The 24,488-nt window shown below is 35.0% G+C and overlaps 3 protein-coding genes across 10 annotated transcripts in view; 2 read left to right on the forward strand and 1 right to left on the reverse strand.

The window, feature by feature from the left end:
• Window positions 1-20,402, forward strand: part of kst (spectrin beta chain, non-erythrocytic 5 kst) — an 88,855-nt gene extending 68,453 nt beyond the window's left edge. For 4 of the 6 annotated variants that reach the window (XM_087405184.1, XM_087405186.1, XM_087405185.1 and 1 more), the window contains 27 exons: window positions 93-318; window positions 620-897; window positions 1,382-3,985; window positions 4,096-4,412; window positions 4,652-5,029; window positions 5,195-5,860; window positions 5,978-6,263; window positions 7,451-7,669; window positions 7,828-8,270; window positions 8,509-8,562; window positions 9,273-9,678; window positions 9,753-9,953; window positions 10,036-10,636; window positions 10,735-11,078; window positions 11,179-11,463; window positions 11,761-13,494; window positions 13,684-14,052; window positions 14,151-15,233; window positions 15,330-15,556; window positions 15,643-15,743; window positions 16,324-16,554; window positions 16,625-16,902; window positions 17,064-17,556; window positions 17,694-17,840; window positions 17,946-18,020; window positions 18,509-18,537; window positions 18,840-20,402. In XM_087405184.1, the coding sequence (XP_087261310.1) occupies window positions 93-318; window positions 620-897; window positions 1,382-3,985; window positions 4,096-4,412; window positions 4,652-5,029; window positions 5,195-5,860; window positions 5,978-6,263; window positions 7,451-7,669; window positions 7,828-8,270; window positions 8,509-8,562; window positions 9,273-9,678; window positions 9,753-9,953; window positions 10,036-10,636; window positions 10,735-11,078; window positions 11,179-11,463; window positions 11,761-13,494; window positions 13,684-14,052; window positions 14,151-15,233; window positions 15,330-15,556; window positions 15,643-15,743; window positions 16,324-16,554; window positions 16,625-16,902; window positions 17,064-17,556; window positions 17,694-17,840; window positions 17,946-18,020; window positions 18,509-18,537; window positions 18,840-19,073 (12,309 nt within the window). In that variant the 3' untranslated portion in view covers window positions 19,074-20,402. The remainder of the gene's footprint in view (window positions 1-92; window positions 319-619; window positions 898-1,381; window positions 3,986-4,095; window positions 4,413-4,651; window positions 5,030-5,194; window positions 5,861-5,977; window positions 6,264-7,450; window positions 7,670-7,827; window positions 8,271-8,508; window positions 8,563-9,272; window positions 9,679-9,752; window positions 9,954-10,035; window positions 10,637-10,734; window positions 11,079-11,178; window positions 11,464-11,760; window positions 13,495-13,683; window positions 14,053-14,150; window positions 15,234-15,329; window positions 15,557-15,642; window positions 15,744-16,323; window positions 16,555-16,624; window positions 16,903-17,063; window positions 17,557-17,693; window positions 17,841-17,945; window positions 18,021-18,508; window positions 18,538-18,839) is intronic. The other 2 variants (XM_087405183.1, XM_011066883.2) reach the window with 2 other exon arrangements.
• Window positions 20,403-20,783: 381 nt separating this feature from the next.
• thoc7 (THO complex subunit 7) lies at window positions 20,784-23,216 on the forward strand. 2 transcript variants are annotated; one of them, XM_011066637.2, is made up of 5 exons: window positions 20,784-21,285; window positions 21,375-21,416; window positions 21,598-22,022; window positions 22,325-22,500; window positions 22,949-23,216. In XM_011066637.2, exons 2-4 carry the CDS (start codon window positions 21,404-21,406, stop codon window positions 22,487-22,489), a joined length of 603 nt encoding a protein of 200 aa, XP_011064939.1. In that variant the 5' UTR covers window positions 20,784-21,285; window positions 21,375-21,403; the 3' UTR covers window positions 22,490-22,500; window positions 22,949-23,216. The 2 variants fall into 2 exon arrangements, with proteins under 2 accessions (XP_011064939.1, XP_011064938.1); XM_011066636.2 differs by having other exon boundaries at window positions 21,278-21,416.
• LOC105152385 (putative RNA/DNA demethylase ALKBH6) lies at window positions 22,545-24,376 on the reverse strand. Of its 2 annotated transcripts, XM_011066638.2 has the most exons (5): window positions 24,129-24,376; window positions 23,874-24,050; window positions 23,388-23,495; window positions 22,956-23,054; window positions 22,545-22,873 (listed from the first exon to the last, which is right to left on the reverse strand). In XM_011066638.2, the coding sequence occupies exons 1-5, from the start codon at window positions 24,174-24,176 to the stop codon at window positions 22,616-22,618; spliced, it is 690 nt and encodes a 229-aa protein (XP_011064940.1). In that variant the 5' UTR covers window positions 24,177-24,376; the 3' UTR covers window positions 22,545-22,615. The 2 variants fall into 2 exon arrangements, with proteins under 2 accessions (XP_011064940.1, XP_011064941.1); XM_011066639.2 differs by lacking the exon at window positions 23,388-23,495.
• Between the last annotated feature and the right edge of the window lie 112 nt (window positions 24,377-24,488).

The following is a 24,488-nucleotide window of genomic DNA, read 5'->3' on the forward strand; positions in this document are numbered from 1 at the left end:
CAGAAAATTGTTTGTGCCATAAAATCACTATTCTCTTCAATCTTTTTCAACAATTCTCTTCCTGATCTCAAAAATTACATTCTCTGTTTCAGGTTCGCCTTGAGAGTATTGGTGCAGAAGATATCGTAGATGGTAATCCCAGACTGATCCTCGGTCTCATCTGGACCATAATTTTGAGGTTCCAAATCCAAGAGATCGAAATCGATGTAGACGAAGAGAACGACAGTAGCGAGAAGAAGTCTGCCAAAGATGCTCTGTTACTGTGGTGTCAGAGAAAGACAAATGGCTATCCCGGCGTTAACATCCAGGACTTTACTGGTGAACCGAATTCTCTATCTTACATGCAATTACGCGGCATGAATATTCAAAGTATCTGAATGTCTTAAAAAAAAGTTTAAAGGAATCCTATAATATTTATGCACGCGAATCTTCTAAGCTATAAACTTTACTCTTTTTTTTTAAGTATTAAAAATTTATAAGATAATTAAGAAGAATTATTAGATATTGTTTATTTATAAGATTAAATATTAGATATAGTTGTTATATATATATATTGTGTGTGTGTGTGTGTGTGTGTGTATGAGAAAAATTTAAAATATTTTAAACATTATACAAATAGGTTCCTGGAGGAATGGACTCGGTTTCAACGCTCTCATACATGCTCACAGACCGGACTTGGTCAATTGGTCGGAATTACAGCAAAATAAGAACATCGATAATCTCAATTATGCCTTTGACGTTGCTAATTCAGAACTCGGCATACCACGACTACTGGACGCAGAAGACGTGGATACAGCCAGGCCAGACGAGAAATCCATTATCACCTATGTTGCATCTTATTATCACACATTCGCCAGGATGAAGAACGAAATAAAGAGCGGCAAAAGAATAGCAAATGTGAGAATAGCGATTATTTAAGTCTCATTTTATATTTTTATATATATATATATATATATATATATATATATAATTGTAAAATAAACCGTATTTTGAAACTCTAAAGATCTAAGATCTTGAAACTCTAAAAATATTGAAAATCTATATTTCTTTCTGATAATATTAAGATTATATCGAAGAATTTGACATTTTAATTAATAACATTAAGATTAAATATCGAAAAATATTTGATATTTTAATTTTCTAATTAAAAAATTTGACAGTATCTATAAAGAATCACTTAAAAATTTAAATTTATATACTTTTTTAATGATTAGTGTATTTAATGAATTTGAATATCTATATATATGTATATATTATATATTATTTTTTATAATTAAAATATTTTATACTTTGAAAAGCTATAAATTCAAAAATTTAAAAATCAATTAAATTTAATTAAATATCTCAATTACAGAGTTGACTTTCTTTTTTGTACTCACAGATTGTTGGCCAGATGATGGACGCCGACAAGATGAAAATTCATTACGAAAAGTTAACAACTGACCTGTTGGAATGGATCAAAATGAAAATCGAGGTTTTGGAAAATCGCAGCTTCCCAAACTCACTCGAAGGTATTCAACGGGAACTTTTAGCCTTCAAGCAATACCGAACAGTGGAGAAACCACCGAAGTACAAGGAACGGTCCGAGATAGAAGCATTATATTTCCACATAAATACCCGATTAAAGTCTCTGAATCAGCCAGCGTTTACCCCACAGGAGGGTCAGCTGATCCATGACATCGAGAGAAATTGGGTAGAGTTGGAGAGAGCGGAGCATCGCCGTGAAGTCGCCCTGAGGACTGAGTTGTTACGACAAGAGAGGCTCGAGCAATTGAATTACAAATTTGAAAGAAAAAGTGTACTCCGAGAAGGTTACTTGAAAGAAATGATTCAGGTCCTGACGGATCCCCGATATGGCAGCAATCTAGCACAAGTAGATGCCACAGTGAAAAAGCACGAGGCCATCAGTGCCGATATTTTGGCACGCGAAGAGCGCTTCCATGACTTAACAAACATGTCCGAAGAATTAGTGCGGGAAAATTATCATGGTTTAGAAAGAGTACGCAGCAGAGAGCAAGAGGTTTTGCAGAGATGGAAAGAATTGCTGGCTTTGCTGGACAATCACAAATCCAATCTGGTCGCGCTCAGCTCGCTAATGACCTTAATGAGAGAAATCGATACAACGTTGGCTTCCATCCAAGAGCTTCAGCTGAACTTCCAGAGCACTGATGTGGGTCCGCACTTACTCGGAGTCGAAGATCTGCTGCAAAAACACAGCCTGCAGGAACTGCAGGTGACGGCTCTAGGTGAGAGTCAGAGACGACTTGGTAGACAGGCCACTCAACACTTGGCACAGCCGCAAAATAAGGAGGCACCATTGTTGCAGCAGAAACTGGAGTTACTAAATCGCGCCTACGATGAACTTGTAGAAAACAGTAAAGAGCGTAAAGCTCGTCTAGAGGACGCCAGAAATTTCTTCCACTTTCTTCAAGATCATGAGGACGAAGAGTCGTGGTTGGTAGAGAAACAGCGAATATGTAAGGCTGGCATTTCCGCGAAAGATTTGCGAGCCGTAATATCGCTGCAGCAGAAACATAAAGCCTTGCAAGACGAAACGAAAGTGCGCAGGCCTAAATCCGAGCAACTTTGCGATGCCGGCAGAAAACTGATAGCTGACAATCATCCATCGGCATTGGAGATACAAAATCGAATAGATTCGTTGCAGGAACATTGGAGAGTCTTGGAGGAATTAGCGGCATTGCGAAAGAAACAGCTGGACGACGCAGCTGAAGCGTTCCAATTTTACGCCGATGCGAATGAGGCGGATTCGTGGATGAACGAGAAAATGGCTCTAGTAGCCTCGGAAGATTATGGAGTGGACGAACCAAGCGCTCAAGCTTTGTTGCAAAGGCATAAAGATTTGGAGGGTGAGCTAAACGCCTACAAAGGTGATGTACAGTCCTTAAACACACAGGCGGAGAAACTCATTAAATCCGGCATCTCCACCCTGGAGTTGTCTGCAGATCCAGAACCAGTCGCCGAACTTGAGCAGGAAGAATGGAGCAAGGAGATTAGATTGGTGCCGCAAGACGAGTGGGTAGACGAAGTAGTTGAACGACTCGAGCCACGAACTATTAATGAGGATAGATTGGTACCACAAGTGAAGAGTTTATATCCGTTTAACGGTCAGGGCATGCATATGGTGAAGGGTGAAGTCATGTTCCTGTTGAACAAAACAAATCCTGACTGGTGGAGTGTTAGGAAAGCTGACGGTACGGACGGATTTGTGCCGGCTAATTACGTGCGTGAGATCGAGCCAAAGGTCGTGCAAGTACAAGTACGTAGACCTGAGAAGATCAAAGTGACACAGCGCGTAAAGAAAACGAAGATGGTAAAGCAGGTGGTACCAGTCCGGCGATTAAAATCCATTAAGTCTACCGTAAAGCCAATCAAGCGAAAGACGGTGAGTGACGGTGATAGCGTGGAAAAGCGACAGAAAAAAATCAATGAGACTTACAGCGAGTTACAGAATCTTGCTGTAAAACGTCATGCGTTGCTGGAGGACGCCATCAGGCTTTATGGCTTCTACCGGGAATGCGACGACTTTGAAAAGTGGATCAAAGACAAAGAGAAGATGTTAAGAGTCGACGATCCTCGCGATAACGTTGAGTCGGCAAGGAGAAAATATGAGAAATTTTTAACGGATCTGTCGGCTTCCGGAAAACGGGTGGAGGCAATAGACACAGCGGTAGAGGAATTTGTTCGCCAAGGCCACAGTCAGCTAGATAAAGTCAAGGCCAGACAGAGGCATATTCATCAGTTATGGGATCATCTAAACTGGCTGAAAACACAAAAAGAAAAGAGCTTGGAGGGCGCGTCCAGTGTTGAGTTATTTAACAGAACTTGCGACGAAGCTCACGATTGGATGCTGGAAAAAATCACTCAACTAGACACGGCCGAGTTGGGACCTGACTTGAAAACTGTTCAGGCTCTGCAAAGGAGACATCAGCATTTGGAACGGGAATTGGCACCAGTTGAAGAAAAAGTGAGATAATTTTAGAATTTTGAATAAATAAAGCGTCAAATAATAAATTAAAAATAATAACTCTTTTAATTTTCTTATATAATATATTTTATCTTATTTTATTTTTATAGGTACGGAAAGTGAATTTATTAGGCAACAGCGTTAAGAATTCGTATCCACACGAATGTAACAATGTCAATGTGAGACAAAATGAAATCAAAGATTTGTGGAACCAAGTCCAAACAAAGGCCAAGGAACGACGCTCTCGTTTAGAAGACGCGGTCGGCCAACAAATATTTATAAACAGTTCGAAAAACTTAATTAATTGGGCCACCGATTCACAAGAAATAATGAAGGCCGAAGAACCAGTAAGAGACGTTGCTACTGCCGAGCAACTTAAGAAACAGCACATGGAACTTGGAGAAGAAATACGAACCAAAGAAGACGAGTACGTAACTGCTGATTTGTACAATCAACATTGTACAATCAATTTTGTATTTAAAAATTTCAGTATTCATGAAATTCAGTAAAAACTGTATTTAATATTATTAGTAAAAATGATTTATTATTATAATAATGAGTATATTAAAATAATTTTTATTAGGACATTTTTATTGAATTAGTAAAGAATATTGTTAGTGAAATATCTAATTTTTTATAAACAATTTTTTTTTTCTATTCTTGTAGATTTCGCGAGGTTGAAGATCTCGGTAGAGAACTATTACGTCGTAATCCAACATTGACAGATGTACGCGAACGTCTTGAAAAGTTAAATGGATTATATCCAACAGTAACAGCCAATTGGATAGCAAAAGAAGAATGGTTACGACAATGTCTAGAATTACAACAATTTAATCGAGAAGCCGATCAGATCGAAGCTACTACCAGTTCTCACGAAGCTTTCCTTGAATTCACGGACTTAGGCGAATCTTTGGATGACGTCGAGGCTCTATTGAAACAACATGAAAAATTCGAGAACACTCTTCACGCGCAAGATGACAGATTAAAGGCATTTAGTGACACCGCGGACAAGTTAATCGCCCAAAATCATTATGAAAAAGATTAGTAAGTATTAGAAGAATTTGTCAAATTGATCGATACGAGTAAAAAAATAATATTATAGATCTTATAAAATTAAACTGAAGTCATTATTATAAAAAAAAATTTGTTTTTAAAATAAAATAAAAAAACTTTTATATCATATTAGCTACATAAATCTAATTTATTTAGCATTAATGAAAGAAGAAATCAAGTACTAGCTCGTCGTATGGCAGTGAAGGACGCTGCTCAACGCCGAAGAGCAGCCTTGAAAGCATCCGAGCATTATCAACAATTCTCAGCCGAAGTGGATGACTTGCGTGATTGGTTGGGTGACAAAATGAAGACCGCAGCCGACGAAAGCTATCGCGATTTGAACAATCTTGAGCGTAAACTACAAAAGCACGAAGCTTTCGAGCGAGAATTACGCGCCAATGAGGGACAGTTAAGAGCAGTCAATAAAGCGGGCAAAGCGCTCATATCAGAAGAAAATTATCGATCAGATGATGTAGGAAAAACTTTGAAGGACTTAAATGATCAATGGGATCGATTGGTAGCATTATCGTTGGAAAAAGGTCGTAGATTACGACAAGCGGCCTCACAACACGGATATAATCGCACCATGGAAGATGCTAGATTGAAACTAGAGGAGATAGAGACCTGTTTGCAAAGTAAACAAGTAGGTACGGATCTCCGCAGTTGCAAGGAATTATTAAAGAAACATCAGACTCTCGAGAGTGACATGTGTCAATGGGAGCAGAAAGTGGACGATCTAGTGGCGATGGGTCAGGAAATGGCACACGAGGGTCATTTCGATGCGGCAAATATTCTGAAGACCAGTCAAGCGACCCAAAGAAAGTACGTGAAAATTTTTTTTTCAATTCTTTTAAACTAATTATTCAATAATTAAACTGATTTGTTACCGAGATGATCGTTGATATACAAATGATGCACGAAGTTCACTGTATTTGATAGATTCCGCAGTCTGCAAGAACCAGCTAAACGACGTCGAGAAGCATTGGAGGAGAGTTTGCGCTTCCACAAATTTGGTTTTGAGTTGGACGCAGAATTGCAATGGATCAAAGATCATTTGCCTCAAGCGTCTTCAACGACACTCGGACAGAATTTGCATCAGGCCCAGACTTTGCACAAGAAACATAAGAAACTAGAAGCAGAGATTGCTGGTCATCAGCCTATGATAGATAAGACTCTGGCTTCTGGACAGACGCTCATTGATCAAGCTCATCCTGAGAAGAAAAAGGTAAAGATTTTCTTTATCAAATAATAATCTTTTTTTTTTCGTGGATTCGCACGATAATTGGCTGATATGAGACTGGAGTAAGAACTTATGATTTTTGCACAGCAGGAGCATCTCGAAGGGTGTCGCGTCTACGGAGGTAAGGTAGACACACAAACGCATGAGAAATGTTGTCACAAATGTTTATTGCTTTTCAATGATAATTGTTAGCAATCCAGTTAGACATCACGTAATTAACAAATTATTTTAATTATTATTGTTTTTATAAGATGTTAACTACAGTTATTATATTTTTGTAGCATAATTTTTAAAATTATATGAATTATCTTTGTATTATAGTATATGATCGATTCTTTATACATGCAAATCTTAGAAATTTCAATATGCTGTTAAAAATCGTATTACAAAATATCCAAAGTATTATAAAACTTCATGTATAAAAATTATTAAAAATTACAGTAGGAATTTATTTTCAGATGTATGTACTATTTAATAAATGTTACACAGATATACACTCTTTGACGAAAAAGTCTACATCTATGCGTAACTTTTTTTGTCAAAGAGATTTGATATTCATGTATTGAGAATCGTTTATATGTATATAAGGTCTGTTTTCTGTAACTGAACTAGTGTGTACTTTTGGAATTTAAAGTGAATATATGTTTGATATTTGTCGAAAGCGAGAAAGAAAGTTCTAATGCAGGAAATAGAAAACAGACCAATGGATGTTTATTCTTTTTTTTTTATAGGAATACGAAAATTTATATATAAGTATTTTAATAATATAATCTTTTATATTTGTTTTTTTATTATTATCTCACTTGTTTTGCAGCTCATTTCATACTAAAGATATAAAACTTCAAGGAATATCTAATTTATTTTTTATATTTATTATCAATTTTAATAATTCAATTCATTGCACAAGCTTTCTGATTTTATTCTATTGCTTAAGAAATAAGTCTCAGGAATCGAGATAGAAGGTGTATACGTATATGTTATTGCATGCAGACATAAAACTTTTGCCATAGCGACAGAACTACAGACAGTGTGTCAACCTTATTGATTTCAGCAATTAACTACTTAATGAATCATTAATTTGTATTTGTTTTGCGCGAGTAACTTGTTGAAAATGTTATTCATTGAGCTATTAGATAATAATAAATAATTAAATGCATTAATGATTTTACTAGATCCAAGAACTGTGCGATGTTCTGGATGATGCGTGGAGAGACTTACAAGACAAAGCAGGAGAGCGCAGCAGAGCTTTGGACTTGTCCCTAAGAGCACAAGAATTCTTTTTCGAAGCTGGTGAAGTCGAAAGCTGGCTTAATGAAAAGAATGATGTGCTGAGTTCTACCGATTATGGTAGAGATCGCGATGCCGCCACGAAATTATTGACAAAACATAAGGTATATTTTGCAAAACGAATAATAAATACTTAGTTATATTAGTTATATTAGTTAAACAACTCACTTTATTATTTAGCTAGTGCAATTATAGTGTCATCATAATTATATAGTAATGTTACTATAATATTAAAAATTCGTGTCTGGCTTATAATTTACAGGCTGTTGAGTTGGAATTAGACACATACAATGGTATTGTGACAGAAATGGGACATACTGCTTCTACAATGATCAACTCAAAGCATCCCGACAGTAAAGCGATAGCCAACAAGCAGCAAGCGATTGTTCAACAAATGCGCGCCTTGCAGCGATTGGCTACAGTAAGACAGCAACGTTTAATGGAGAGCATGTATCGCCATGAATATTTCTTAGAGAGCAGAGAGTTGGAACAATGGATTAAAGAGCAAGAACAAGCAGCCGCGTCGGAGGATTACGGACAAGATTACGAACATCTACTGCTATTGCAAGCGAAATTCAATGATTTCAAGCATCGAATAGAAGCTGGATCTGAGAGGTTTAATCAGTGTGAAGAATTAGCCAGAAAACTAATTGCGAACGAAAGTCCTTATATCCAGGATATCGAAAAACGTCAGGAACAATTAGGGTAAATCTTTAACATATTTAATTCAATAAGAATTTTTCGTCATTATTTTTGTTTCATTACATTTTTATTACTTTCGTAGAATATTAATATCTCATTTAATTGCATGCAATAAATTAACAAGATGGCATATTTGATGTAAATTAATATCATATTTCGTGTAATTATTTGTGTTTGTTTTTTCTCGGTGTTGGGTCGGTGTTGGTTATTAACTTTTTTTTCGTATACGCATTCAATATAGATTTGATGAAGACGATCCAGTGTTTCAAGTACAAAATCGACAGGAGGCAATGAAGTGAGTACATGCTTGGTTACATGACTGACTCATGTATATACAGGGTGTACCACAATTCATAATCGAAATTTTAATAATATATTCCTGACTTAAAAATAAGATAAAAATACTAATAATGTCAAGGCTATAATAGTTTTTAAATTAATTCGTTATATATATTTATTATTTTTAATATCCTATAATATTTTTATGTTATGTACGTTGCATATATAATTATTTAAACATAATTAGTGAAGTATTTCAACGTTATCTCTATGATTAATTAACTTTAACCGCTATTAATTTAAAAACTATTATAGCCCGACATTTTGGTATTAGGATTTTTGTCAGGAATATGTTATTAAAATTTTGGTCACGAATTGTGGAACATCCTATATAGATAAGCGTCATGCTACGATTCTATCTTTCATGCTTCTCATTTTTCTGTGACTTTGCAATCTTATATCCGAAATCTTCAGTCTTCCTTCTTTCTGCTTTCTAAAACTCTGCCTTAAAATTTTCGAATTCTAAAATCTTGTAATAGTTGTAATGTAGAAATTATATATTAACTAATTCACAAATTTTTGCACACTTGTCAATACTATATAATTATTTACTGTATTACAAGTAATAAAATTATTTGTCTGAATTGTACCCTTTACTTACAAATTTTACATAGTTTCAAAAAAAATAACAAAACTTTAACTTTAAGATACAATTTTTTATTGTAGAGAATCGTGGCAACATCTATTGGGTCTCATCCGAAATCGCGAACAACGATTGCAAGCGGCAGGCGAAATTCATCGATTTCATCGCGATGTGGCAGAAGCGCTATCACGAATACAAGAGAAAGAGGCTGCTTTGCCAGAGGATCTTGGTCGCGATTTAAATTCCGTTTTAGCTTTAATTAGACGACATGAAGGATTTGAGAATGATTTGGTCGCTTTGGAGGCTCAGCTGCAAGTGTTAGTCGAAGATGCATCCAGATTACAAGTACATTATCCGGGTAACAACGCGGTGCACATCGATCAGCAGCAACAAATTGTTGTTGCTCATTGGGAGGAATTGAAAGAAAGATCTGCTCATCGAAGGGATCAATTGCAAGCTAGCTGCGATTTGCAGCGATTCCTCACTCAGGTATTAAATTCTATTTTTCACCAGTTATATTTGACGATTTATATTATTTTTAACGGGAGAATTTGTTAATTTAGGTAAGAGACTTAATGAACTGGGCAGCTGGACTCCGTGCTACAATGTCAACGGAAGAAAAAGTTCGAGACGCAGCCAGCGCACAAATCTTGAAAGCAGAACACGAGGCTCTGAAAGGAGAAATCGAAGCACGAGAGGATAGCTTCAGCTCAGTGCTCGATTTAGGCGAAGCTATGGTGCAAACTGGTCACTATGCCGCTATGGTAAGGCTATACGTCACAGACATCTATCATAGATAATAACATTCGCGCGAGTATCTGTTAATCACATCGATATACTTTTTAGGAGGTCGAAGAAAAGTGTAATCAGCTATTGGATGAGCGACAGAGGTTACACACCGCTTGGCAACAAAAGAAAGTGCACTTGGACCAACTAATCGATTTGCATTTCTTCCTCCGAGACGCCAAACAACTTGACACATTGTCTAGTACTCAGGAAGCAGCACTGAGTGGCGATAATTTCGGAGTCTCAGTCGAAGAAGTAGATGCGCAAATGAAAAAACACAACGAATTTGAAAAGCTGTTAGTTACCCACGAAGAGAAGCTAACGGCGCTGCAAGAGCATGGGAACAAACTTCTGGAGCAGAATCATTTTGACTCATCGACGATCGCCCGACGACTAAACGAGGTCATTCAAAGACGCGCAAGAATTCGTGACCTATGCGATGCGCGAAGAAGAAGGTTGGAAGCTAGTCTGCTACATGTACAGTTTGTTAGAGATGTTGGTGAAGCCGAGTCTTGGATAGGCGAAAAGCAGAAGAAGTTAGAGGCAGAAGCATCTAAGGGCGAAGTGTCCAGCTTGGAGGATAAAATCAAAAAGTTACAGAAGCACCAGGCATTCCAAGCAGAGCTGGCAGCAAATCAGAGTAGAATTGAAGAAATTAGAGGTAATCGATTGATGAACAAGTAGCTATGGCTCGATTCATTGAATTATTTTGTTGTTATTATTATTCGGAACTTAATAATAAATTTTTTTATAAAATAGCAAAAGGAGAGACTTTGTTAGCGCGAAAACATCCAGCGAGCGCGGAAATTCATCAACAATTAGATCATTTACATGCATCCTGGCGAAAATTGTTGTTGGAATCTGGAAATCGAGGTAGAGGTTTAGAAGAGGCCCAAGATATTTTGGAATTCAACAATCAGGTGGAGAAGATTGAGGCATGGATCAGAGATAAAGAAATGATGGTTCAGGCAGGTGATACTGGAAAGGATTATGAGCACTGCTTAAGTCTCCAAAGGAAACTCGACGATGTAGACAGTGATATGCGAGTGGATGATTCTAGAATAAAATCGATTAATGCTTTGGCGGATAAACTTATAAAACAGGTAAAATTTTTAGCATTGAAAAAAAATAAATATATTGAAGTATATAATTGAAATATTTTTATCATTAAAAAATGTTGTTATTTTGCTATATTTTATGCAGGGTCGTGATAATGAATCAAAAGCAATTCAACAACGGCGTGATAACTTTAATAATAAGTGGAAAGGTTTGCAAGGTGCTCTAAGCGCGTATCGCGAAACATTAGCTGGTGCATTAGAGATCCATCTATTTAATCGAGATATTGACGACACAAACCAAAGAGTTATTGAGAAATCAGTGGCCATGAACACGAGTGATACAGGAAAAGATTTACCTGCTGTCGAACAGTTGCAAAGAAAACAAGAGGCTATGGAGCGAGATATGACAGCAATAGAAGGGAAACTGAAGGTGAAGACATCAATGTTTATAAATTTTTTATTTCAGAATTAATAACCATGAATTTATTCAATAACTAAAATGATAGTAATGAAAATTTAATATAGCTATCTCTATATTTATGATTATTATTTTCAGTTATTATAAAATAGTTAATATTTAATATATATCACTCATATATTAATAGAATTTCAATAAATTTTGAGTTTAATATTCAATAAGTTGCACTTCATATTTTGTTTTAAATATGATTTTAAGATTTTTTTATTTCAATTTTTTTCATTTTTGTATTATTTTGTGTCATTTTAGGAACATAAGATAGAGGCGCGAAACTTGTCGCATAAATATCCAGACAAGGCATCCGAAATAAACGGGATATTGTCCGAACTTCAATCTAATTGGGATGATCTACAACGTGTGACTCGACAACGACGCGACGCTTTAAATCAAGCTTATACGTTACACAAGTTCCAAGCTGATCTACATGAATTGGATATTTGGGTGACAGATACTATCAAACGCATGGATGACTCCGAACCACCGACCACTATATCTGAAGCTCAAGCTGTATTAGAACTGCATCAAGAAAGGAAGGCAGAGATTGACGGTAGACAAGATATATTTAAAGGCTTAAAGGATCATGGCCATAAACTCCTGTCAATCAACCATGATGTCAAGGATAATCTTGAACATTTGGAAGAACTCAGGCAAACCTTGGGAAATGCTTGGGATAATCGTAGACAAAAATTAACGCAAGCGCATCAACTGCAATTATTCAAAGAACAAGCCGATCAGGCTGACAGTTGGCTGGCGACGAAAGAGGCATTCCTCAACAACGACGATCTTGGTGAATCGTTATCGGGTGTCGAGACGCTGTTACGTAAACATGAGGAATTCGAAAAGATGTTAGCGTCTCAATTAGGACGTATTGAAGAGCTCGAAAAATTCGCAAATGAAATCCTATCGCGTGAACATGCAGATGCAGGTATAATAAAGCAACGACTTGCTTCGGTTTGTACCAGAAGGGACAAATTGAAAAACAGTGCAACAGCCAGAAGAAAGAAACTTTTGGAGAGTCATCACTTACACCAGTTCCTCAGAAACATATATGAGGTGGATGGTTGGCTACATCAGAAGCAACAAGTGGCGGGCGATGAAAATTATAGAGATTCCTCGAATTTGCAAAGCAAGATACAAAAACACGCTGCATTTGAGAGTGAGTTGATGGCAAATAAAGGGAGAGTTGCGGCAGTCGTCAATGAGGGCGAAGCGCTTATCGAGGAAAATCATTATGCCTCGAAGGATATACAGGAACGTTTAGACGAGTTGGAAGCAGAATGGCGTCTTTTACAAGAAACTAGCGAGCTAAAGAAGAACCGGTTAAATGATGCATATCAAGCCTTGCTATTCGGCCGCAGTTTGGACGAATTCGAGACGTGGATGGATGAAGTCGAAACTCAATTGCAGTCAGAGGATCATGGCAAGGACTTATCGAGCGTGGCGAATTTGTTGAAAAGACACACTAATTTAGAGAATGATGTGCTCGGTCACAACGAAGCATGTGAATCTATCAAAGATACCGCCGCCAGCTTTCAGAAATCAAATCATTTCTTGAGTGACGAGATTCAAAAGAGAGCGTTAGTTACGATCAACAGATATCACAGTCTTCAGGAGCCAATGCAGATACGCAGGGATAATTTGGAAGACGCGAAGTTACTGCATCAGTTCGCGAGAGATGTCGAAGACGAATTGCACTGGTTATCAGAGAAGGAACCATTAGCCGCAAGCAATGATCTTGGTAACTCTTTGACCACTGTACAACGATTGCAAAAAAAACACCATGCTTTGGAAACGGAACTATTGTCCAGAGAGCCCGTAGTAGCTTCACTGGTTAGCAGAGCGACTGTAATGATTAGAAGTGGACACTTCGCAGCGGACAAGATTGAACAGCTGACCAAAAAGTTGCAAGAGGAATTATCACATCTTAGAGATTTAGCAAGTGTCAGAAAGTTGAGATTACTCGACGCTGTAGAGTCACAAATGGTAAGAAATCCAATATATTTTTATTAATAAAATTAATAAAATTAATCATTATCATTCTCTTGTTAATTTATAATAATTGTTACATAAAAGTATGTCGTGAATAATTTCAACGATTTTAATAATATAATGATTTAATAGTTTTGATTATTTTCATACACATGATAAAAAAATTAAATTTGCTCTTTATAGTTTTATGCCGAAGCCGCGGAAGCTGAGCAATGGATTAGAGAGAAACATCCACAACTTACTTCATCTGATCATGGCAAGGATGAAGACTCTGTGCAATCTCTGCTGAAGAAGCTAGAAGGCATTGAGCGTGATCTGTCCGGTTTTGAAAACACGGTCGATAATCTGAAAAAACTTTCACATGGTCTAGTCGAACGTCATCATTTTGATAGCAAAAATATCGCGCAAAAACAAATGGATATCGAATTTAAATTTAAAGAGTTGCAAAAATTGAAAGAATATCGACTGCAAAGATTATCGGAAAGCGAGAAGTTTTATAAATTTATCAGACAAGCGGATGAAGTGATTGAATGGATCGGGGACCAAACAACGGTAAGATAATCAAGTAATAATTGCCTTTTTATACACTAACTAATATATAACATATCAAAAACTGATATTGATATAATTATTAAATATTATAATTAAAGATCGCCGCATCGGAGGACTATGGATGTGACGTTGAACATGTAGAACTGCTAATCCAGATATTCGACAATTTCCTAGCCGGCTTAACGACCAGTGAAGGACGTGTATCGGCTGTACTCGACGAAGGACAAAGACTGATCGAGCAGAATAATCCCGAAAAAACCAAGATACTTCAGAAAATTGACGAAACAAAACAACAATGGGAGGACTTGAAAGAATTGGCACACGCTCGACAAGACGCGTTGGCTGGTGCTAAACAAGTTCACATGTTTGACAGAACAGCCGATGAAACTATCTCTTGGATACAAGAGAAGGAAACTGCTCTCAGCTCGGATGGCTATTGCCAGGATTTGGAGACAATTCAGGCACTGGTAAGAAAGCATCAGGGATTTGAAACTGACCTGGCGGCTGTGAAGGAACAAGTGGAGAGTCTGATGGAGGAAGCGTCAAGATTGATTGAGCTATTCCCCGATGCGCGTATACACATCAATGTGAAACATCAGGAGGCGGAAGCGGCCTGGGCTGAATTGCTGGAGCAAGCGGCGCAGAGGCGAAACAAACTAGCTCAAGCGGAACAGTTGCAGACCTATTTGGGCGAGTATAGGGAACTAATATCTTGGATAAATGAGATGGTGGCCAAGGTGACAGCGCCAGAATTAGCACGGGACGTTCCTGGTGCCGAGGCGCTGCTTTCCAGGCATAACGAGTACAAAGCAGAGATCGATACACGTGAAGAAGCCTTCGAGAAATTCTATCGGACCGGACAGGAGCTAATCGAGCAGGGACATTTCTTGGCGAAAGAGATCGAGGACAAAATATCGGTATTGCAACAACGCCAGCAGATCCTAAAGGACACATGGCAGAAGAGAAGACACATTTACGAACAGAATTTGGATACGCAGTTGTTTAAGAGGGACGCCGAAACTCTGGAGAATTGGATAGTCAACAGAGAGCCGATGCTGCAAGACGATAAATTGGGAGAGAGCATTTCACAAGTAGAAGAGTTAATAAGAAAGCACGAAGACTTTGAGAAAACTATACAGGCACAGGAGGAAAGATTCAGCGCGCTTAAACGGATAACGATGGTAAGTTTATCGTTTAATATAATGAAGATAGTGATTGTTGATTAATATTGTTGAAAGCTTACAATATAATGTTTAATATCATTAATATTCATATAGTTGGAAGAAGCCTTTCAAAAGCAGCAAGAGGTGGAAATGGCTGCGCGTCAAGCGGAGAAAGAGCGTGTCGAACGCGCGAGGCTCGAAGAACGGAAACGTAAAGAAGTACAGAGGATAACCGAAGAGCGGAAACGCGAAGAGGAACGTAGACGATTATTAGATAATTCTCATCGCGCACAACACGATGAAGTTAACGGTTCAGTTGACGAACATGAATCTGCGAATATGTGAGTAAAAATTAAAACTCCACACAAGGCTGGTTATATTTAAAATAATAATCTGTTTTCACAAATATCATTGATTTATTCATCAGGTTATCTCCGTTGAAAAGTGCTATCAATTCCGAAACAGAACTTGCGACACCTCAGAAACCATACGGTCTATCGCATATGTTTAGTGAAAAATTAAGACGAGGTACATAATATTTATGTAAAGAACTTAATTAATAATAATGTTATAAGTAGGAATATATTTGAAGAGCAAATTTTCAAAATGCGTTTTGTCCAAAATTTATAATTTTCAGAAAGCGAGAAAGAAAGCCATAAAAAAACCACGCACGTTACAGAAAATAATAATTTGCTAATCAGTAAGAGTGAAATATTAAACAAAATTGCTAAACTATTCCTAATAATGTTAAACAAATAAAACAATAAACAAATAATTTTGTTTATTTGTAAGGACATAATGTACTTCGAATATCTAGACTTTTTTTAGCACATAAATTGATGATGAAAAAATGCTTTTAAAACATTGTAGAGTAGCTTAAAATATGAGTTTTCCAACATTGAATATTGCCATCTCTAACTTAAAATATGAAGTTTTGGACAAAATGTATTTTGGAAGTCTGCTCCTCATTTTTATTTTTATTTTGATTTTGACCAATGATCGATTTCGATTGTAAATATCGGATTTAACATATTCGTTCATCATCTTATTTTTACCGTCAGTATAAGAAGATTTTATGATTGATTATGCCATACACAAATTTTTTCAGCAACTTCGGACATTAAGAGGGCCGAAAGTATGAAAGTGGATACGAAAAAACCAAAACGAACTCCGAGCTTCACGACCAGGCGAAGAACGCAAAGCTTTCGAAAACTGCAACGTATGGAGAACATGGACGCCCTGCGACCAGTCGAGATTCAAGGTCTTCTTGAACGAAAGCACGAGCTTCAAAGTGCTGGTAAAAAGGCAGCCGTTCGATCGTGGAAGCAGTATTACACTGGTACCTTCATTAAATAGATGTAAAGTGTTTCCTTATTCTTAAATTTATTCTTATTTTACAATCATTTCAGTATTGTGCGGACAATTACTGTGCTTCTTCAAGGATACAGATGATTTTGCGTTAAGCAAAGCGGCCACTGCCCCGATAACAATTTTCAATGCTATATGCGAGAAAGCAGATGATTACACGAAAAAGAAAAACGTATTTCGACTGAAGTGCACGGACGGTTCGGAATTCTTGTTTTTAGCACCAAGTCAAGGGGAGATGGAAGATTGGGTTAATAAAATCTCATTTCATGCAAAATTACCACCAAGTATGCAGCTCTTAAGCTACGACGAGTCTCAAAAGGTTTACAATAAAATCATTATATTTTTACAATTTCTATAAACTCTCTTTTTAGGAAATATTACTATTTATTCAATCTTTTAATTTTTTAATCTTTCATATACTTTATTTCAATATCCTACAAAATTTGAACTATAAAGTAAACTTCCATTTCTCAAATTTAGATGCAGCAAGAAGGCTTGCAAAGATTGCAGGGTTCAAAGCTCGAACACGCGGATGACAATGCGTCGACTGGAAGTAGCCGCGCTTCCACACCGGAAATGGAACGCAAGAACTCTGTGATTAGGCGCGATCCCATTTCGCCAAATCAACACTCACCCAGCTCGGTACAAATAGAGTTCCTGCAGATGCACCGGCATAATCAGCAACGGCGCAACGACGCGCAAAACTCCGAGACGTTCTTGGCATCACAGAGATCCGACCAACCACAGACTCAGACGGAATTTCTGCAGATGCATAGGCAACAACAGCTACTTGCGCAGCAGCAGCAGCAGCATCAGTTGATACAGCAAGAGCAACTCGCGGCTCAGCGGGATCAATATCAACAAAATTCCACGATGCTAGGAACTGACAAACCGCCTATACCGCCGCGAGGCGCTCCTCCACCTATCCCTATGCGTTCCAGTTCGGAAAATATGGTGCAATACAGGCGAAATGGTATGCATTTTAGACAAAATTTTGCGTTGTATTCACATCTTGTATTCAATAATTTTTCCAAGCATATATTATAATCTATAATTTTATATTTTTTTATGTAAAGATTTATTTGTTTAAATATTATCATATGTACACAGATATAGAACACCATTTATCACAAGGAAGACCTAATGTCTATCAACAACGAAGTGCAACATTAAATCACAATGGTTCCAGCCAGTATTCATCGGAGCCACCAGTATGGCATCGACAAAACAGTGTAGATCTTCCTCCGCAACATCAAGGTACGTCATCATTGTAAATTAACATAAATTAAAAGATTCAAAAGGTTTAGGAAAATTCTATTCGATATTTGTCGATATTCGTGAACGTTCATCATCATTTTATAGAATTAGCACCTCCATTGCCATCGAGTGCTCCTCCGCCGACTAGAATGGTTCAATGGAATATTCCTCATGATTCTGGTCAGTCATTATAAAACATTCGATAAAAGGAGATCGATGTGAAGATCGCATGCATTCATTTTGCGTTTATACATATAATACTTTTATTTTCATCACTCATCTATACCCGCATCTTATCGAAAATTTTTCTGCATTTGGCAAGGGATGTAAAATGCTAAAGCAATGTGAATCAATTATAATATTTACATATGTATATAAACCTTTAACTGAAACACAATCATTTCTCAAAAGATTAATACTAACAGATTTCCGTTATTTGTGTATACAAGCACTTCCAATTTTAATTTAATGTTGCATTTTGCCAATATATCTGCACTTTGATTTCCTAATTCTGCAATTTATATGATCGATAACAATTGTAAATAGCTGTTTATGATATAATAACAAAAAATTATTTTAGCAGAATTTTCTAATTATATGTTGCATCAACTTGTGACCTTAATTTAACAGAATGAAAATGTTTTAATTGTATTTTTTATCTGTTACAGCGTATGGAAATGTACCAAACATTAGACAGGTAAGTTTCTACTTTTCAAATTCATATTAAATAAATTAAGTTAAATTCTTTTTTTTTTGAGAATTAAAAAAAACTTACATATTTTTTATTTACTTTACGAACTTTATGAACCTATAACACTACTATTACATTCGTAATTTTTTTTTGTAAAATGTATATATTTTAGAATATTACTCAATATATTATATTTAAATTAAAAAAGGCTGTTATGATAATCATAACGATTTTTCAGTGTTATTGCGAATTTATAAATCTCACTATCTTTCGCTTAAGCCCAAATGATGATTCATATTCTTTTACAGGGTGTACAGCAACAAAACAATGCTTACACTGGTAGACCGACATCGTTGCCGCCTTATGTCGCTCCACCAGCAGCTCCACAAACGCCTTCAAACATCGCAGTAATGGACAATAGAAGAGCGTCAGAGAGTGGATCAGAAAGTGAGCAAAGTTCGGGTGGTAATCGGAAAGATTACAAACGAAGTTCTGTATTGAGCAATCTATTCGGTAGACGCAAAAAACCCTCTCAGACGTAACACAGTTTCCAGGAGTTTTACGAAGCGCATTTATATATAAATACGATTTATGACCTTTCATACAAGATGTATTTAAACGTGATGCAAAAAAAATAATCTTCCTCGTAAAACGATCGACAAAGTTCTTTGATTATTTTATCGGAGATTTAAATATATGGCTATGTTCGTTAAACAGTACATAGTAATTTATTTATTTTTCTTTTTTTGGGAGGTAGTATATTAATTTCATTCAATTTGTGCAGTTTTAATATTGTACTTCGGTAGTAAACGCATAAATGAATATACAGCAAATTTTCCAATGATCGATAGAAATCGATCAATGATTATAATTAAAATATATTCCTACTTATAAATAAATAAAAAATCAAAAGTCGTATCAAAGAATCAAAAATATAAATATAAAAATTAAAATTTATATTTTCATCAATAAATTCGATATCGAATTTAGATAATATCGCGATTTCTGACTTTATTAATGGATCTTTGTATCATATAAGCGAGTGTATCTCTCATTTGCTTATATTAAATTCTTTAAATTATGGAATATTTGTTGACAATCATTATTATTGACGTTAGATAATATATTTCATAATCCTTTTACTTTAAAATTAATACAATAGAAAATATACAATAATATGTAATACTTATTATACAATAATACTACTTATTTTTGTATTTATTAATATTTTGTGAGAAAAAAAACATCTTTTAAAAGATAGTTGAATGATGGAAATTTTCAGTTACTGCATTGAAAAAAAACAAATATATATCTAGTTTAACATAATATTGGTATTTTATATATCAACGTTAATTTCTGCTTTAATATTAATGAACTTTGTCTCTGACTGTATAATATACCGAATGATGAATTTGATATGTTAAAGAACTCTGAGAGTGTCAACGAATACAGTGACGTTTTGTATAATATTGAAAAATTACAATTCCGTAAAAGAGAAAGAGATAACTACTACCGGGTTTATTTGAGATGTACCTGACGTACCCTTTAAGAACAGAGTGTAGGATGACTTCTGTTTTCGGATTATCTTTTTCTTTTTTCTTCTTTTAAGTTAAAAGGTATCAACAGAAATGTTAAAACTACCAGAAGGATGTAATGTTTAAGTTGTAGATGTCATAATATATGTTGCAAATATTATATATTTGAAAACCCACATGTGGGACCAATGATCGTAATGTATTAGATACCAGAGATAGACATATTTTTGTGATGAGGAAATATTATATATTTGCGAGTGTTACACCATTTCTTATAATAATGGTGATACGAAATGTAAAGTGTATTTAATACAATATAATACAAATTGCGTACTATGCAGGCGTATTATCATCGTCCCGTATGTAGTTATAGAAAGAGTGAGAAAGAAAAGGTAAAAAAATATATTATGAAAACAAAAAATTCGACATTTATTTGAAAAACCTGAACTATATTTGCAATGTCTAAAAAATGCATTATTATTTTCATGTACAATTATTTATAACTCATTTAAAAAACGGCAATCATTTATATTTACAAGATAAATGAAATGTTTGAAAATCGTTATACACAAATTGCATAAAATTATTTATCATAATATCATTCAAATTCAATTATTATTATATTTGTTAAATGAAACAATCTCTTTATTTTTCTTTTAGACATTTTTTTTACAAATATTAATTTTAACGATAAAAATATGAAAACATAAAAGCACTTTCAATACATTTACATTATATTTTATGTCTAATTTATAATAATTCTAATATTTAAAGAAAAAATGTTTCTTTTATTTTTTGTGTTAACATTTTTTTAAATTTGTTTATACATATTTGCACTTGTTTATACATATGGTGTAATAAGAGATGAAACGTTCCCGCCGATGCGCAGTAGGAGAGCGAATTTGGATCCAAATTTGATTGGCTGTTTCCAATATATTATCGCCATTATACACATTTTTCATCATAGTTCTTTTTAGCTGAACTTTTATACCAGTTCATCTTTCTTCCTTTTCTCTCCAGGAGGAAAGATGGACTGGTGCAAAAGTTCAACCAAAAGCTGGTTCTACATTAATTGCAAGCCGATCGCAAGTTGTTGCGACAGCCAATATGAAGTATTGATTTCAAAATGCAAGCTTCAGATCGGCTTGCAACTAATGTAGAACCGGCTAAAAAGAACAGGCCTCATGCTTGCACCTGCACGACCTACACTCTGCACTCAGTAAGTTGCAGTTGGTTGCATTGCAGTCTCAATTGATCTTGATTAAGGATCTTAAATTTCTTTTTAATATAAATTGTAATCTTTTTTAGTTACAACTGTTACAAATACATATCTAATAATGTCTAACGATGGTAAGTAGTATTTTTTCAAATATATGTTTACAATATTTACTGCTATAAGTAATTACAAATAGTACTTGTGTATGTGTGTAATAAAAGGTTATATATATTTTTCTTTCAATAAAATGTATATTATATAGATGTAATGTATATATGTAAAACGTATAAATTTTTTATTTATAAAAAATTTTAGAAGAAGTAATACGTCGGCGACTACTTATAGACGGTGATGGAACAGGAGATGATCGTAGAATTAATATGCTATTAAAATCGTTTATAAAATGGATCAACAGTTCCGATGTGGACAATACACTGCACGAAAGAATGCTGTCGCAATTAGCACAATGTGAATTTGCACAGAAAAAATCCAGATTAGTTTCAAACATGAGTCGAGAAGAATTAAAAAGCTACGAGAACTTGTCAAAAGAAATTGAAGTACAAATAGAGAAGGCGAAGGAAGACATTGAGAAAACTAAAGCTGAACTGCAAGATGCCAAACGTGTGAGAAAAAATAGAATAGAATATGATGTACTAGCCAAAGTCATTAATGAACAACCAGATCGTTTGGAAACACATATCAAGCTTGAGACATTGCAACAAGAATTAGGTGCTTTAAAGGTTTGAAAAAAAATATATATATATATACACACATATATTGGCACATATAACTTTTCTATTTATAATAATTTCAATCAATAATTTCAATGTTTCTGTTTTTTGAAAAGTACAAGCAATAAAAACAGGGAATAACATATTTCAATCTACTGAAAATCATGTATCAGAATATACATAATTTCTAATAGACTGAAATCTATTATTCCTTATTCCAATTATCTATTCTTTCATAAACATACTAGTATGTTTAAAACTCACTGGAACACTTGCAAAAAGATTAATTATGTCTTATAATCATTTTTCAGGAAAAATCAGAACAGTTGGAGCACAAGTTAGAAATGCGTCGTAAACAATTCCACGTTTTAATATCCTCCATACACTCTCTACAAGGAATGTTAGATGAGGGTGATGAGGAAGTAATGGATGTGAGCCTTGAGAATGACACAAACACAGATATGCAAATATCGTGATAATTCATAAAGTAAGTGTACTTCACATAAATTAAAATGAACGACGGTCATAAAACATAATATACGACAACATTTATTGTTTATTATAATTATATGTCTTCGAAATTTTAATGATATACATATATATCAAAAAAATTTTAATTTCAATTTGCTAGTTTTTGGCACATGCCTAATAGTTAAAGATAATCTAGTATCACGTTTTATTACTTCCTCTTCTGTAAACTTTTTTGCACACATATGTAGATTCTTTATCGAAGATTCTGATATGCTATCTGCATCTCTTTCTGCTATAGAATGTAAATAATTATAGTACAAATCCTTTTGTAGAATTAATAGACTTCTACGTTCTAGTAGTAAACTAAATTCTAACTTGCATTGTTGTTGCTGTAAAAATAATATAAATCGCATTAAGTACAATTATATAGCATTTTTATGTATCTTCTTTATTATATATTTCAGTATCTACCTCTGTCATTTCAAGTCGTTTGTAAAAGTCAAGGATTGTATGAGAACCACAACTGATAGTAGTTACAACAGGATAAAAAAGTGGACCATCCGAGTGTGCCTAATGAAGGCATTATATGTTACTATTCAGTATATACTACTCTATTGTGTACATACTTTTGTATTTTTTCTATTTTAATGTAGATAAATATAATTTCTATTAGTATAAAAGAATTCTCGAAATTCAAAACAAGTTAAATAAAAAACTTTGCGCTAACTCCTACAGCTCTGTTTTTTATTTAATTCATACTTTATAATAAAAAAAATTGCAAAATAGTATTGGGTCATTTAAAAAGTATCCGCGGTTTTTTCATTCAAAAATTGAACAAAAAACCGCGGATATTTTTTAAATGACCTAATACATGTATATCCTTGTTTTTCATCTCTGACATACCATTATTCCTTGTCCAGATAAATATTCGTTAATTAAAACGTGATTAGGCAATACTCCTTTTTCAAAGACATTCAAAGTTGTCACTTTATCAATATATTTCTGAAGCCACTAAAATGTCATTGTCAATATTTAATACATTCATTTAATCATTTTAAATGAAGCACATAAAATACTTATAATAAATATAGAGGCTTTCAGCCTTTTTTCATTTCAAAATAAATTCTGCATTCATTTAATAATTTTAAATGAAGCACATAAAATACTTATAATAAATATAGAAGCTTTTAGCCTTTTTTCATTTCTAAATAAATTTTAAGACTGAATCTACAATGAGTCGATAGTTTATAGTTGTTGAGTCAGAAGCAAGTCTAAGGGAGAGTCAATGAGTTAGGATTGATTGAAATCATTGGCCAGCAGCTAATTTCTAAAACTACCGACTCATTGTAGACCCAGACTAATTGTTAAGATATTTCATATTCTACCTACATCAGGAATCGCTTCCGCTATCATCCCTTTGGGATGTGGTATACCACCCCAATTCTGTAATCTGCGGTGACTTAATTGCGTCCATTTTGGTTGCGGTACACTGTTCACGCATTTTATGATTTGCCTCTCTTCTTCCTCAGTAATAAAATTCGGTATGTAATACGCAGTGCTAGGTATCTGTGAATTATTAATTTGTAAGAGAATTCTTAATGAAATATAACCTCTGAGTTAATGAATTAACAAACGAGATAAAACCTCTGAGATGATAGCGTTGTGCAACAGGGAACTCTGTTCTTGCGTCATTTTTATAATTTTCCTAAATTGTAATAATATACCAGCTATATTCCATAAAATATACCGTCAGAATAAGTGTCGATAATGTAAACAACTATGACAGTCGAGGACCGCGTGCACACGTGCGCATGCGTGCGAGGGAGATTGACGAAACTTGACAGTTTGCAGAACTAGCAGAAGTCTCCTCGGTCGTAGGTACGCAGCCGTAAATGTCAAACGTTTTTCTTCCGCGAATCACATGGCGATGATAAATTACTAATTCCATTACGTGGATATCGAAACGTGATACAGAACTCACTCGTGACAATATTTAACAAGCGC

This window comes from Acromyrmex echinatior, chromosome 4 (genome assembly GCF_024713525.1).
Source record: "Acromyrmex echinatior isolate Ae372 chromosome 4, ASM2471352v2, whole genome shotgun sequence".
NCBI classification, from domain to species: domain Eukaryota; kingdom Metazoa; phylum Arthropoda; class Insecta; order Hymenoptera; family Formicidae; genus Acromyrmex; species Acromyrmex echinatior.

Excerpts from the sequence above, each read along its gene's own strand:
- thoc7 (XM_011066637.2), top strand. Across the intron at positions 22,023-22,324 it reads AAGAATTAGGTGCTTTAAAG|GAAAAATCAGAACAGTTGGA; the intron begins GTTTGAAAAAAA and ends ATCATTTTTCAG.
- LOC105152385 (XM_011066638.2), bottom strand. The coding sequence starts at position 24,176 with ATGACGCAAGAACAGAGTTCCCTGTTGCACAACGCTATCATCTCAGAG. Across the intron at positions 23,496-23,873 it reads TAGCGGAAGCGATTCCTGAT|TGGCTTCAGAAATATATTGA; the intron begins GTAGGTAGAATA and ends ATGACATTTTAG. Across the intron at positions 23,055-23,387 it reads TATCTGGACAAGGAATAATG|GCACACTCGGATGGTCCACT; the intron begins GTATGTCAGAGA and ends TGCCTTCATTAG.